General features: G+C 26.4%; 1 protein-coding gene across 4 annotated transcripts in view; it reads right to left on the reverse strand.

Moving 5' to 3' along the window:
- The window catches only part of LOC117168822 (AP-1 complex subunit beta-1), a 36,637-nt gene that overhangs the window by 15,051 nt on the left and 5,753 nt on the right, over nt 1–15,833 (reverse strand). For 3 of the 4 annotated variants that reach the window (XM_033354665.1, XM_033354666.1, XM_033354668.1), the window contains exons 4-8: nt 11,514–11,540; nt 11,169–11,414; nt 6,826–7,086; nt 6,166–6,588; nt 2,531–3,215 (exon numbers count right to left, since the gene is read on the reverse strand). In XM_033354665.1, coding sequence (XP_033210556.1) covers nt 2,531–3,215; nt 6,166–6,588; nt 6,826–7,086; nt 11,169–11,414; nt 11,514–11,540 — 1,642 coding nt within the window. The remainder of the gene's footprint in view (nt 1–2,530; nt 3,216–6,165; nt 6,589–6,825; nt 7,087–11,168; nt 11,415–11,513; nt 11,541–15,833) is intronic. The other variant, XM_033354669.1, reaches the window with a different exon arrangement.

Raw genomic sequence — 15,833 nt, forward strand, 5'->3', positions numbered from 1 at the left:
TTTTCACGGGCAATGAAATTTAAAAAATCAAACTATATTCGAAACATTTTTCCATACAAAGTAATAAGCAATAAACAACAAATTAAAGCATTCGAAGGGGAAGCCTTGAATTCCAAACTTTTAAAATTGAAGTTTAAAAGTTTTTAATTCCAAAATTGTGTGTTCAAATGCTCAAAAATTTACAAATACCACATGGAAGGTAGTAACACTTTTCAATTAAACACTCTTAAATGAAATGAAAATAAACTGCAAATTTTAGAACTTTTATAAATTATACAGTTCAAAGATTCAGATTAAGTTTCAAAAATATAAATCCACGTTAACATTTTCAATAGTCTAAATTAAAGAATCAAGCTATGAACTTTAAAAATTTTCAAAATTATATTATTTTAATTAATTTTAAACTAGACACATTTAAAATTGAACAATAATTTTTTTAACTTAACAATTCTTAAATTATTTTGATTTTAAATAGTCTAGGCATCTTTTAAAAGCTTTCAAATTTTATATCAAAATCTTGAGAAATCTAGAAGTGGTTTTAAATTTTTCCAAATTCAAAATATTTGAATTTTTTCTATAACTTTTATAAAATCCAACAAATTAAAAAAATTTAATTTTAATTTATAAATAATAATGGAACACTTATTATTTGTAAAAATATTAGAGGCTTTTTAAGAGATATTTAGAAGTTTTACAAATATCAAAATTAAATGTAGAACTTGAAATAATTTCAAATACTTACAGCTGAATTTAAAATAAAATTTAGATTTTTGCAGATTTCAAACAAAAAATTTAGAATTGTTTAAGAATTGTGAAAGACTTCAAAAGAATACAAAATGTTCTTAAGATTCTTAGGAAAATTGAAAATGATTTTTCACTTTGAAAAATTATTGTAACAGAAAGTTTAAGAAGATTTTAAGAGATTTCAAAAATTATCAAAGAACATGGAAGATTTTAATGATTTTTTTTAATTTTCAGGATTTTCAAAAATTGTAGGAAAAGTTTTTAATTAATTTTGAATCCCTTTAAAATTTCTAAATATTTCTTAAAATTTCTCAAACTTTGTCTACAAATAATAAGTTTTCAATTTTTATATATGCGTCAAAATGTAACAAGTTCACTTATAAATTAAACACTTTTTAAATAAAATAATTAAAATTGTAACGCTAAAAGTTTCAAAGTTCTTCGAAAATGTAAAGATTCAAAACTTTCTATGTAAAACAATTCAGTTTCAAAATGTTTTCTTTTAAATATTTGGTTTCAATTTACTCGTCTTAAATGAACAATGAAATATTTCTAAATATTAAATACTTATTCTTTTTCTACATGAAGAAATTTTAAATCAAATGGGGTAAAAATTAAATAATTTAAACTCACAATATTTCAAATTTAATAAAAACCTTTAATTATGACTATATTATTATGGATTTTTTTTTAAGTTGAAAATAGTGAAACGCACGTTTACATTTTTAATAGCTAAACAAATTAATAGAAATAATATGTTAATGAATATATTTATTAAGTTTAAGAAAAAAATAATATAAAGGAAGATCTGAAACTCTAAATTAGAAATATATTATTGATAAATCATGAACATTTTTATTTCAAAATAAAATTATCGAAATAAATGATATATTAATTTCAATTCTTATGAAGACTTTCTATACTTAAGAGTACAGATCCATTTTAAAAATAATTTATTTATTTATATTTGCAGCTGATAAAATAAAAGTGTTTTTTATCAAAAAGTTTTAACTGCAAATGCTTTTAATTTTTAAGTGTTTAAATCCTCAAAACTGCACTTTAATTATTTTAAAAACTTGTAAAATCGAACTTGGACAGATTTTTCTTCTGAAAATTCGTAAAATTCCCGGTTTCCCGGTCCGCCAGCCCACCTGTTTTTTATTTTAAACTCTTCGATTTTAAAAACTTCTAATTTTTCAAGCCTTTAAAACTGCATTTTAAAATTCTTTAAATAAAAATATATGCTTTTAAAAATTAAAAATCTAAAATGGAAAATTTTTAAAGTAAAAGATTTTCGAATTAAGCATTCTAAATTGAATAATATAATAATTAACAAAATCACAATTTGAAAAATTATTTAAAAAACGGTTGAAATCAAAGTTGGACAGAATTTTGATTCTAAACATTTGGTCAAATTCCCGGTCAAAAAATAAATTCACTGTCATTTCCCGGTTTTCCAAGTTTCCCGGTCCAGCGGCCAACTTGAGTTTGCTAAAGAATAATTATATTACTGGGAACTGTCTGAAAACGGAAAAAAATCTAACCTTTCAGATGAATTAATCAACGTTACCAAATAATAAGCATATAAATTAATATTCCCCTTTTTCTAAAAACTTTTTCTGAAAGTGCCGGTAAAATCCCTCTTTACCCTATATTTGGTAAAAAAAACCACATCATTTTGAAAAATATTTTGCTCAAACCGGTGAAACACGTATTAGAAATGGAATCAGTGAGAAAAAGTGTACACCAGACTGCAAAAATAATAAACACGTCGTCATAAACTTACTGATATCCATGCTGAGAAGATCGCCAATGAGTGATTCCTGGGTGGGAATGACTTGGGCCTGACCCTGTGATGCTCTTTGAATCGCGTCTTCGTTAGAATTGCTCCTCGCCGGCAGAGATTTCCTCGCACCGGCAGAACGGCCTTCAACAAAGGCGGACGGTGGTTTGTGATAAACGGACGCCAAACTTGATATGTGACAGATCAGCTCGTCCAAAAGAGTCGGTTCCAAAAGATCCGTCTCCTCGGAAATGAGAGGTTTTTCAGCCAGGACGACTTCCTTCGCAGCTGCTGGATCAGTACTGAGCAATCTCCAGTAAATAAATCCGCGATCTCTCAAATCGGGATTGTCAGAATCCTGAGTTGCCAGACTGAGAACCTGCTGGACTAATTCCTGTGTGTCGGTGGGTCTTTTCAAGAATAATTTGACAATTGCCGTGAGCAATTGCAACTGAACTTGTGTGTTCTCGTCGTGGAAGCCTTCCAAAAAACTCTCCAACAATTCGTCGGCGTTGTCGATTCGCTCGGCGTATTCTCCGATTATCCAAATCATGGAAGCCCGCGCCTCTGGCTCGTCGAGAGTGTCCAAGTTTTCGCAAAGGGTGGAAATTATGCTCTCGTATTTATTCGGGTATTTTCGGAAAATGTCCTTGATCACGACAATCGCTTCCTGGACTACGTAGTTTACCTGAGGGGGGAAAAGAAGACGGGTGAATTTGAATAACTTTAAAAAAAATAGGCTTCACAGTCCTTCTCTTATTACAAGTTTTTTCCATGTATTTAGAGAATTCCCCTTTTATTCTCCCGTTTACAAGAGACTTCCTCTCTTTCTCGTTATTTTTTTCCCTCGAATTTGATCTGAATGCATAGAACCCAATAAGAAATTTTTAATATTTTTGGTTCGGAATTCATCCCTTTTATTTAAAAATTGAATTATTTGTTTGAAAATTGAATTATTTTTAGAAAATTCCACTATTTTGTTAAAAAGAGACCTTATTAATAAAAAAGTTCAACTGTTTTGCAGAAAAATGGTCTATTTGAATAAAAAAATTCGTTTCTTTGTTGCTTTTTTAAAATAAAAAATCTTTTTCGTAGAAAAATAATCTTTTTAGGTTGAGAATGAACTTTTTTGTTGAAAGGTCAATGGCCTTTTGAAAAAATTGCCTTTTCGGCTTAAAAATTCTTCTACTTGGATGAAAATACAGTATTTTTATTTGCAGTTTTATCTTTATTGTTTGAAAATTCGAAAATTTGGTTGAAAGTTCAAGCATTTGGTTAAATATTCAACTATTTTGTTGGAAACTTCATTATATTGTTAAAAATTTATCTTTTTGGTCGAAATTTGAATTGTTTGGTTAAAAATTCGTAACTTTGTATTAAAAATTCATCTTTTTGGTAGAAAAGTTTACTATGATATTTTTGGTTTCGAATTCAACTCCTTTGGTTCAAAATTCAACTATTTGTTTGAAGATTTAATTTTTTTTGAGAAAATTCAACTATTTTGTTCAAAATAGTCCTTTTTTTATCAAAAGTTCAACTGTTTGAAAAAGGCGTTTTTTTTCATAGAACTAAAAAATTATCTTTTTTGGTAGAAAGATTTACTACTACATTTTTGGTTTAGAATTCATTTATTTTGGTTCAAAATTCAACTATTTGTTTGAAAACTTAATTATTTTTAGAAAATTCGTCTTTTGGATAAAAGAATTGTTTTTTTTTCTTTTTTTTAATTTAAACTTTATTTTTGGGTAGAAAAGTATTCCTTCTTTATTGAAAATTCGTCCTTTCGGCTTGAAAATTCTACTATTCGGTTGAGAATGCGACTGTTTTCAGTTGCAGTTTTATCTGTTTTGTTTGAAAATTCAAGCATGTAGTTGAAAATTTAAATAATTTTAGAAAATTCCACTGTTTTGTTGAAAAGTGATTTTTTAAAAATAAAAATAAACCTATTTTGCTGAAAATTCGTCTTTTTATAGAAAAATTCGTCCTTTTGGATTGAAAATTCACCTTTTTTTGATAAAAGTCATCTTTTAGGCTTGGAAATTCTACTATGAGATTTATAATAAAAATGTTTTTACTTGCAGTTTAATCTTTTTTGTTTGAAAATTCAACCATTTGACTGAATATTGTAGTAATTGGTTAAAAAATCAACTGTTTGCTTAAACATTTTTCCTTTTTGGATAAAAATAAATCTTTCTTTTGCAGAAAAGTCAACTATTATACTGCTGATTCATAATTTCTCCTTTTGGATTGGAAATTTATATTTTTTGGTAGAATTTCTTGTTGTTGAAAATACAACTGTATTCTTAAAATTCGTTTTTGTTTTAAAATTCAACTATTTGGTTGAAAATTCGACTTTTTAGTTAGAGATTAATCTTTTTTGCTTAAAAGTTGAACTATTTGATTGAAAATGGATGTTCTTGGTTGAAAATCGATCTTTTTGTGATTCAAAATTAACGGTTTTGTTAAAAATTCGACATTTTAGATTGATAAATCAGCTGTTTTGCTGAACATTAATCTTTTTGGATAGAAAAATTCATCATTTTGGATTGAAAATTCAGTTTTTTTGGTAGAAGTCTTCTTTTAAACTTGAAAATTCTTCTCTTAGGCTGATAATAAAGCTGTCCTTATTTGTAGTTTAATCTTTTTTGTTTGAAAATTCGACTATTTGATTGAAAATTCATGTAATTCGTTACAAAATAAACTGTTTGGTTGCACATTCGCCCTTTTGGATTAAAAATCAAACTTATTTTTATAGAAAAGTCTACTTTTATATTGTTGATTCAGAATTCGTGCCTTTGAAAAGAAAATTCATCATTTTGGATTGAAAATGCACTTTTTTGTTGAAAATTCAACAGTTTTCTTAAAAATTCGTTTTTTTTTGCTGTTGTTTTAGAATTCAACTATTTGGTTCAAAATTTCGATTGTTTAGTTGGAAATTAATCTCTTTTGTTTGAATTTCGAACTATTTTATTAAAAATTGATATTTCTTTGTTGAAAATTGATCTTTTCGTGATTCAAATCAAATATTATAATTTTCGTTAAGAACTCATGTTTTTTATCTGAAAATTTATTTTTTTTTGTAGAAAATTATGGTTAAAAATTCTAATGTTTTTTAAAAAAGGTCGTCTTTTTGAGTTGAAAATTCAAGTATTTGATTGAAAAGACAAGTGAGTTTAAATCTATTTTGTTTGAAAATTCGACCATTTGATATGAAATTCATCTTTCTTGATTAAAAATTCAACTGTGTAATTAAAATGTTAACTATTTTGTATATACTTTGCTTTACTTAAAAGTTTAACTATTTTGTTAAAAACAAAGTTTTTTAAACATTTTTTTGCTTGAAAACTCAAATCTTTTGTTGAAAAATCATCACTTTCAGTACAAAATATTTATCGGTTGGAAATTAAACTATTTTGTTAAAATAGCAATAATTTTACTTGAAATCTCATAAATTTAACGCGTTTCATATCGAATGCAATATGGTAACTCAATTAATTTTATTTAAAAGAATTTCCTTCCCTATTAATACCCTATTTTCGTAAAAAAAAATCACCCCATTTTCCCTGTTTGAAGATCATTTTGAGACTGTGAAGTCTGTAAAACGAAAAAACCTCCGGGCAAAATTTTATAAAATTTACCTTTGTTTGGATCAGATCTAACAAAGTAGACACACATCTCTCAGCTGATGGTTCGACTTTAATTGCGCATCGGCCAATTGCTCGTACAGCTTTCCGGACGAAGTCAACATCAACCTCGGTTGCATATTCCTTCAATTCCGAGAGAACTTGGGCGATATTGGCTTGCGATGCCAATCGGATCATAATGTCCAACTTCTCGAGTTTGACATAAATCGGATCGTTGTACTTGACAAAGAAAACTTTCATCTCGTGTTTCAAAATATCAGGTCTCTTCTGAACAATCAGGTTGATGTTCCTGAGAGCGACATACTGAACTTCGGGTTCAGAACTCAGAAGAGTTACAAGTGGCGGGGCAAGTTTTTTAGTAAGAGTTCCCACGAAATCCGACTCGGATTGTAGCATTTCCATCAACTTCATCAAGACCTGGATTCGAGAGAATGGATTTCATTGTTAATGGTCCATCAGATTTCAGAAAAATAGAGAGCAAAAGCTACTTTAACGACATGCAAAGCAAGGCAAAACTAATGGAAACTGGTATTTAATAATTTTTGAAACGTTACAGATTCCTTGATTGAAATCATTTGTAAAACTGGTTGAAAAAACAATGAATAATATAGTTTTTTTTTTTGTTTTAAGTTTAAAATAATCAATATTCGTAACCTTGACGGCAGAAAGCACAACTGCGGCGTTTGCGTGTGCGAGACGAGGAGTAATTCTTTCGCAGATACTTTGTGCCTCGCGATCATCTTTTGGGGAATAATTTGCGAGGGAATCGAGTATAAAGACCTGACCCCACTCTGTACATTCATTCAGAGCTGTCAAAAGTTTATTTATGGTTTGTGCGTTCATTTCGACCAACGGCTGACCACTGGGACTGGCTTCGTTGATTTCGGAAAGGGCGGCCACTGCGTTCGCCACAACCTTGAACAAAAAAAATTTATTTCAGTAGCATTTACTTTGATATAAATAATTTAATAAAGGTTTTCTAAATCAGGGTGTCTACTCAAATCCTGGAAAGGAATTTCCCTGGTAATTATAGGTTTTTTTCAAGGTATCTAAAGTTTTTTCCAGGTATAATTTTTCATACTACGGAGCTATTAAAAATTCGCATTGTTTTTTAAACAATCGACTCGGAATACATACAGAGTTTGACGAGTTTATTAGAATGTATTTTTTTCAGTTTCCAGAATTCAATTAATACGTTTAATTTAGAAAGCTTTGACAAAATTATATTAGAAGATATTCTTAAATATATTTGCACCGCCGATTAATTAATAATTGCATAATACTAAAAACATAGTTAATCATTTCTTAAATTTGACCCTAAAGTCCACGAATTTAAACAATTTAAATAAATTTTTACTATCAAGTTTAAATAATTGAGTTTTTAAGAAGATAGATAAGTTTGATAGTGAAATGAAGAGAATTTTGCATAAAATTCGATTATCTGATACAAAATTGAACTGTTTCATAGAAAATTAGCTTTTTTATTATTGAAAATTAATTTTCCTCAATAAAATGCGGCCTAACATGACATCCATTGTTACAACTGTTTATTATAACATGTATGTAATTTGTTAAAAATGAATCTTTTTAGGTAGAAAATTAATCTTCTTAGTACAAAATTCGTCTCTTCTGATAGAACATTAATCTTTTCGGTTAAAATGTATGTATTTTATAGAGGATTCATCCTTTTTGGTAGAAAATAAAACTTCTTGGTTGAAAATTCATCTTTTTGGTTGAAAATTTAAGTGTTTAGTTGAAAAATCAAACTTTTTGTTTAAAGCTTACCCTTTTCGCTTAAAAATTGAAAATTTTCTTTTTATTCTTTTGGTTTATATCACAAACGTTTGGTTGAGAATTAATTTATGTTGATTAAATACAAGTGTTTTTTATCTTTAATTAAAACATCAAATATTAAAATCACTGAAAATTGAGCTATTTTATTGAAAATTCGAAGGTTTTGTGGAAAATTAGGCCTATTGGCATTAAAATTCAACAATTTGGTAGACAAATCAAATGGTTTTGTTTTTAAATGTTTTTTTTTATTGAATAATAATTCATTTGGATCAAAACTCAAAAAGCTTTGAGAAATTATATTACAAGATGTTCTTAAATATATTAGCACCAGCGACTAATTAATAATTGAATAATACTCAAAATATAATTATCATTTCTTAAATGTGTCCCCAAAAGTCCATGAATTTAAATAATAATTTTAAAAAATGTTACTTTCAAGTTTTGAATATTGAGTTTCTAACAAAATAGATGAATTTTTAACCAAATCTAGTTAAAATTTCTACCCAAAAGATTAATTTTCTACAAAAAAGAGACGATTTTTCAACACAATGCATGAACTTTTAGCGAAATAGCTTAATGTTCAAACAAAAAAAGAGTTTTCAGCAACAAAAAAATAAATGTTCAACAAAGAAAATAACTTTCTACCGAAAAAAGGCAAATTTCGAACAAAATACATCAATTTTCAACTAAAAAATATAAATTGTGAGAAAAAAATTTAATAGTTCAATTTTCAGTTAAAAAGGAACAATATTTAACGAAAAAAAAACTAATCTTTAAAAAAATAGTTACATTTTCAAACGAAGAAATGAATTTTCAACTAAAGTGATGAACCTTGAACTAGAATAGTTTAATTGTTAACCAAAAAGATGAATTTTCAACCAAGAAGATTAATATCTAAAAAAAAAACAACGAATTTTCGATTAAAAAAGAAAAAAAAATCATACAAAAAATTATTAGTTGCATTTTCAGTTTTAAATTAACTTTTAACGACAAAAAAACAACAGAATAGTTCAAGTTTCAACTGGAATAGTTAAATTTTCAGTACAAAAATTAAAGAATTTTCAATGAAATAGTTAATTTTTTAACCAAAGTACATGAGTTTTCAATATTGACTTTCAATCAAAAACATTTGAATAAAACAAAAAAAGCGGTTTTCAATATGAGTGGAATTTTTAACTAAAAAAGATACATTTTTAACTAAGAATATTATTTTCTATCGCAAGAACGAATTTTCAACAAGATACATGAATTCCATGCATTTGATAATAATTCAAACCAATTTCTATATTATCTAACAAAATATATGAATTTTTAGCCAAGTAGTTAAATTCTCAAACAAAAATATCAATTTTTCTATCAAAAAGACGACTCGTTAACAAAATATTTCTAAAAAAAAAAAATCATTAAAAAAAAACTAAAAAAGATCCATTTTCAACAAAAAATGGAACAGTTCTATTTTAAATTAAAACAATTAATTTTGAACCAAAATTATAAATTTTCAACTAAAATTATGAATCTTTGAATGTAATAGTTGGAATTCTTAACCAACAAACTTAATTTCTACCAAAAAGGATGAGTTTTCAATCAAATACATAAAGTTTCAACTAAAAATAAATAGCCGAACAAAAATGGAATAGTTAAATTTTGAGTTAAAAAAATTAATGTTAAATCAAAGAGATGAATTTTTAACATAAAATTATAAATCATCAACTGGAATCGCTGAATTTTTATCAAACAAAAAAAGAATTTTCTACAAAAATGTGGTAGTTGATATTTCAATTAAGAAAAAATTTGATGAACATTCATCTTTTTGGTTTGAAAATTCATCTCTTTCTGTAGATATTGCATTTTTTTATAAAAAATGCACCTGTCTGGTTGAAAATTAATGCATTAGTTGAGGATTTAAGTATTTTGCTAAAAATTCATCTTTGTTGCATAAATGCGACTGGTTTTATTTTTAATTTAAATATTTTGTTTCTTTGAATATAATTTTTATATTTTTCGTTGAAAATTCAATTTCTTGGCTGGAAGTTGAAATATTTTCTTAAAACTTCACTTTTTTTGTTGAAGATTCATGACTTTAGCTGAAAATTCGTTTTATTTTTTGTGATAAATTTATTTTTTTTTAACTGCAAATTAAACAATTTTTTTTTAATTCAACTGACTGGTGATAAATTAACTTTTTTTTTTGATGATTCATATTCTCGGGTTGAAAATTAAATTATTTTACAGAAAACTTGTCTTTATTGCTTAAAAATTCAGCACGTTTGCACAAAATTCAATTATTTGATACAAAATTAAATTGCTTGTAGAAAATTATCTTTTTTATTATTGAAAATTAATTGTCAATAAAATTTGGACTAACAACACGTCCATTTTTCAATTTTTTATTATAAAATTTATGTAATTTGTTGAAAATTAGTCTTTTTAGGTAGAGAATTGAACATTTTACTTCTTTTCTTTTGGTTTAAAATACAACTGTTTAGTTGAAAATTAAATAAATTACTTAAATGGTTTTGTTTAAAAATGTTTTTTTTTTAGTTTAAAAATTCAACTATTTAGTTATGAAAATTGAGAAACGAAAGACTGAAAAATTAATCAAATCAAATTTGAATTAGCATCACATCCATTGTTGAAACTATTTAGTCGATCATTGATGCCATTTGTTAAAAATTCATCTTTTTGTTCGAAAATTGATCTTCTTAGCTGAAAATTTAATTATTTGTTTGAAAGTTTATGTATTTGGTTGAAATGCATCTTTTTTGATAGAAAATTAATCTTCTTAGTTGAAAATTCCACTATTTTGTTCCAAATTTATGTAACTTGTCAGGAATTCACCTTTTTCTGTAGAAAATTAATCTTCTCCATTGCAAATTAATCTTTTTCGTTGAATATTTTGCTGGAGACTCATCCTCTTTGGTTCAATTCAACTATTTTCGATTTAAAATTCAAATCTTTTCTTGATTAAAATACCAACCATTACATTCTTTGCATTTGTCAAAGGTTAAATAAAAAAGAAGAATGATGTATTACACTTTTTCTTGAGAATTAATCTTATTCGTTGGAAATTATTCGAAATAGTAGAAAAATAGTATCATTACACGAAAAAAATGGCAAATAGTGTGAAAAATGGGATGAGTCCGAGGCCTGAATCCTGATAAACAATTCTGAAGAAAAAAAATTGGATTATTTTAAAGGCATACCATAGGATTGCTGTCGGAGAGAAGATCCTTGAGCTGATCCAAAAATCCTTGATCCTCGACGAGAGACGCTTTAATATCATAAAGTTTCGCGACACAAACAGCGGCTGTTTTTCGAACATATGGATCTTCGTCTTTCAGACACTTCCTGAGTGGTTCGCACAGGTACTCGGTGATCTTTTCAACTCGAATGCAACCCATTGTGCGAACGGCTAACGCCCGAATCAGTGGATTTGGATCCTCGCAGTCCTACGCAAAAATTGGTAACGCCAGGGATTCAAGTCTAGTCACAGTAGTGGTTATCTAATTCAACCAAGAGGTTTAACGAAATAGAAAATAGAATGGTACCTTTGTCATCGGAGATGTCGTTAGCTCCTTTTGCGTGTCAGAACGAAAAATGTCAAATTGGTCACCGTCACCATTGTTAATCATTGTTAGTTATTAAAATAGCAATCACTTCATACACAAGTGTTTTGAATCGGTCATATTTCAAAGAGCACGAGCCAACTTGCGCAAAATCATTAACTGCGACACTTTTACACTCGAGAGTCAATCCCACACAAAAAATTATTCACAAGTGCACAATTTACAGAAATTTGCAAGATACGATTGAGTTGGAGAGTTATTGGATTTTTAATGAGAACTAATTTCTCGTTATAAGTCAATTTCTGCAATTTTAGTTATTCTTGAAACCATTTTTTTAGAATTTCAAAATCATTTTAATCGGCAAAAGGTGCTAATAATTTTGTGTAGGTTGGGGAAACTAAAAAACGTGTAGGACAAAGTAAAAAAAAAAGTTATCATAGTAAATATTTAAGGCCAAAGCAATTAGAACTTTGAGTAGAAAAAATGGAGAAGCCTCTAAGAATTACAGTATCCATTTCTAAATTATTAGTTGTTTAATAATCAAACTCTAACTGCTTTGATACAAATTCTTATCCAACAAAAGATTGATGACATTCTACTTTTATAAAAATAGGTTCATATTTTCAAATGATTAAATTAATCAAGATTTAATTGCAAATAACTCAATCAAGTTATAAAATTTCGAGTACATACCCTTAGAACCTGACAATTAAAAGCTTTCACAGCGCTTTTTTCAATATATATAAAAATATCTTGATTGAATTAGTGCCTTATTTCCATAACAAAAGGTGCATTAAATTATCCCTTACAGTTTATAGGACCACTTAAACCACAAATTAATTTTTTATCAAATTAAAACTGCTTAAAAGTTAGTGACGCGTGCTCAGAGTTTCTGTTCTTAGAAAATATGACGTAATTATTGCAATGAGTAAATGTACAAAATAAAAGAATTACATTTGAATCAGAAGCCCTCAGAAAAATAAAAGCGAATACTGAAGACAAAAATCCGTGCTTTGAAAGAAACAAACAAAAAAAAAACAAAGGTTTGCAGAATTCATGCCGTTCGTTTATGGGATGATAAAACAATTATTTAATTATGAACTATTACCGATACAAAAAGATGAAATAGAGTTTTGGTGCTGGAATTTGGAAACAGTGAATTCTGATATTCTGTGCATACAATGCAAGCGACAATGATAAAAGAAAAAACTCAAATTGTATTAAATTTCGAATGATTTGCTCTCTGCACTTTCACAATAAGCGAATAATTCCAATCTTCTCCAACCAAATTCCAGTCTCGTGCCCTTTAAAAAATAAGCAATCCAAACTTATCCCGTCAAAGCATTCCATCATATTCTACAATGCAGACGGCTCTGTGCAAACTGATGTAATTTGCAAAGCCAGGGTGGCCCCTTTCTTTTTAGAGAATATTTTATGGTCTTTTATTAGAGTTCTTAAAGGTCCAAGAATTTATCTCGAGCAAATGCTCACGAGAATATGCTCAGTATTTAAGTTTGAAGAGTGCATTTATAGAGCATTTGAGAGCATTTCAAGCAATTATTGTTGAATAATATATATATATTTATACAAAAACATTCTAGAAGGAAATAAACATATACATTTTTATATTACAGAATTGCTACAGGTCAGGTATTTCCAGAAAGTCAGGGAAAACCTAACAGAGTTAGGGAATTTGCGATAAACTAAAGTTGAAGTTAATTTTATTGTAATGGTTAAGAATCGCAACAATTTGGTTGAAAATTCATCTATTTTGTTTGAATCAAACTATTTTTGAAATAAAATTAAAATTCTTTTTCGTTGAACTATCATATAACATGTTTTTCTTTGAGAATTCATTTTTTGTTGTTGAAAAATCAACTACTTAGTTGAAAAGGGAACTACTTTGTTAAAAATTGATTTAAATGGCTGATGTTCGGTCATTTTAATTGAAGAACTTTGTGTTGTTTAAAATCTAATTCTTTAGATGGAAATTATGTTTTCTAGTTGAAAAGTAATGGTTTTAACTGAAAATTTAACTAGTGAATGTTTGGTTCAAAATTCAAATATTTGGTTTAAAATTCCTGTATTTTATTGAAAATTTGAATTTAATGGTAGAATATTAATCTTCTTGGTAAATAATTCATCTTTTTCGTTAAAAATTTCCTTTAAAATTCAAATATTTGGTTGAAAATAAATTTACTTTGTTAAAAATGAATCTAATATGATAGAAAATTGATCTTTTTGATTGAAAATTGCTTTTTCTTATTTAGAATTAATTTTTTTTAACAACTGAAAATATAACTGTTCTATTTTTTGTCGAAAATCGACCTTTTTCGATACAAATTTTATCTTATTGTTCGAAATTTATACTATTTTGTTAAAAATTAACTTTAATTTTATTGAAAATTATATTTTTACTGCAGATTTAACTATCATATTTTTAGTTGAAACTTCATCTTTTTATTTAGAAATTAATTTCCTCGGTTAAAAATTTTGTTTGAAATTCGTTTCTTTCTTTGTTGAAAATGTATTTTACTAATTGAAAACTTAAGTATTTTCTTTTAGTAGTTTATTTTATTTTTGTAGTTGAAAATTAATTTTTTTTTTAATCGAAAATTCATTATTTTAGTTAAAAACTCACTTTAACTATTTCATTTCTTGTTGAAAATTTCCCTGTTTTGATAGAAACATAATCCTTTTCGTTAAAAGAGATCTGTTTTGTAGAAAATTTAACAATTCTATTTTCTGTTGAGAATTCATTTCTTTATTTAAAAAGAACTATTTAATTGAAAAATCGTTTTTTTTTGTTGATGGAAAATTTATCGTTTGGTTTGAAAATTCCACTTTTTGGCCAAAAAGCATGTTTTTCATTGAAAATTGATCATTGTGATTAAAAAATAATTTATTTGGTTGAAAATTCGTTTCTTTTTAGTTGAAAATTAATTTTTTTAATTGAAAACTCAACTCATACATGTTTGATTCAAAATTTAACTTCCTAAGGGGAAAATTCAAACATTTCGTTGAAAATTAATATACTTTGTGAAAAATTCATCTAATTTGTATAATTCATTCATATTATTGATTGAAAATTAGTTGTTTTTTTCTTATTTAGAATTAATTTTCTTAACTGAAAATGTAACTGTTCGATTTTCTGTCGAAAATTGAACTTTTCCCTAGACATTTAATCTCATTAGTTGAAAATTTACTTTAATTTGATTGAAAATTATTTTTTTACTGATAATTTAACTATTCTATTTTAAGTTGAAAATTCAAATATTTGTTGAATATCCCTATTTTTGGTATAAGAGTACTCCAATTAGTTGAAACTTCATCTTTTTAGTTAAAAATTAATTCCCTAGGTCTAAAATGTTAATATTTTGTTGGAAATTCGTTTCTTTTTTGGTTGAAAGTTTATTTTACTAACTGAAAATTTAACTATTTTATTTGTTCTAGAAAATTTATCTTTTTAGTAGATTATTCATGTAATTGGTTGAAAATTAAATGTTGTAGTAGAAGATTCATCATTTTCAATCTTAATAATAGTAATCTTTTTCGTTCAAAAGTTTTGTGTTTTGTGGAAAATTGAACTGTTCTATTTTTTGTTAAGAATTCATTTCGTTTTTTGTCAACAAATATTTAGTTCAAAAATGCACAATTTTTGTGGAAAATTCGTTTCTTTTAAATTGAAAATTAATCTTTTAACTGAGGACGTAACTATTCCATTTTTGCTTGGAAAATTATATTTTTAGTAGAAAATGAATTAGTTTTGCTGAAAATTCGTTTTTGATTTTGTTTAAAATTGACTTCTCTAACTGCAAAATGAACTATCCTTTTTTTTGTAACTTTAACTTTTTTAGTTGATAATTTATATATTAGGACTGTATCTTTTTGGTAGAAAATTCATCTTTTGGATTTAAAATTGAATTATTTTGTTGAGAATTTATTTATTTCTTTGAAAATTGATTGTTTTAACTAGAAAATTTAATTAATCTATTTTTGATTGAAATATAATTTTTATAAGTGAAAAAAATATTTAGTTGCAAATTTTTTTCTTTGGTTGAACATTTATTTTTGTAGCATTTCAACTAATCTAATTTTGGTAGAAAATTAATCTTTTAAGTAGAAAATTGAACTATTTGGTTAAAAATTCATTTTTTGGTTGAAGGTTCATAATTTTGGTTAAAAATGTATATCTGTATTAAAGTTTTTTTAACTTGAAAACCGAACTAAAAAGTGTTTAAAGTATATTTCGAAGAAAAATTTGTTTCCATTAAGATTATTAATCTTCTAGGTGTATGATTG

The sequence above is a fragment of the Belonocnema kinseyi genome, chromosome 3 (genome assembly GCF_010883055.1).
Source record: "Belonocnema kinseyi isolate 2016_QV_RU_SX_M_011 chromosome 3, B_treatae_v1, whole genome shotgun sequence".
Classification (NCBI taxonomy): domain Eukaryota; kingdom Metazoa; phylum Arthropoda; class Insecta; order Hymenoptera; family Cynipidae; genus Belonocnema; species Belonocnema kinseyi.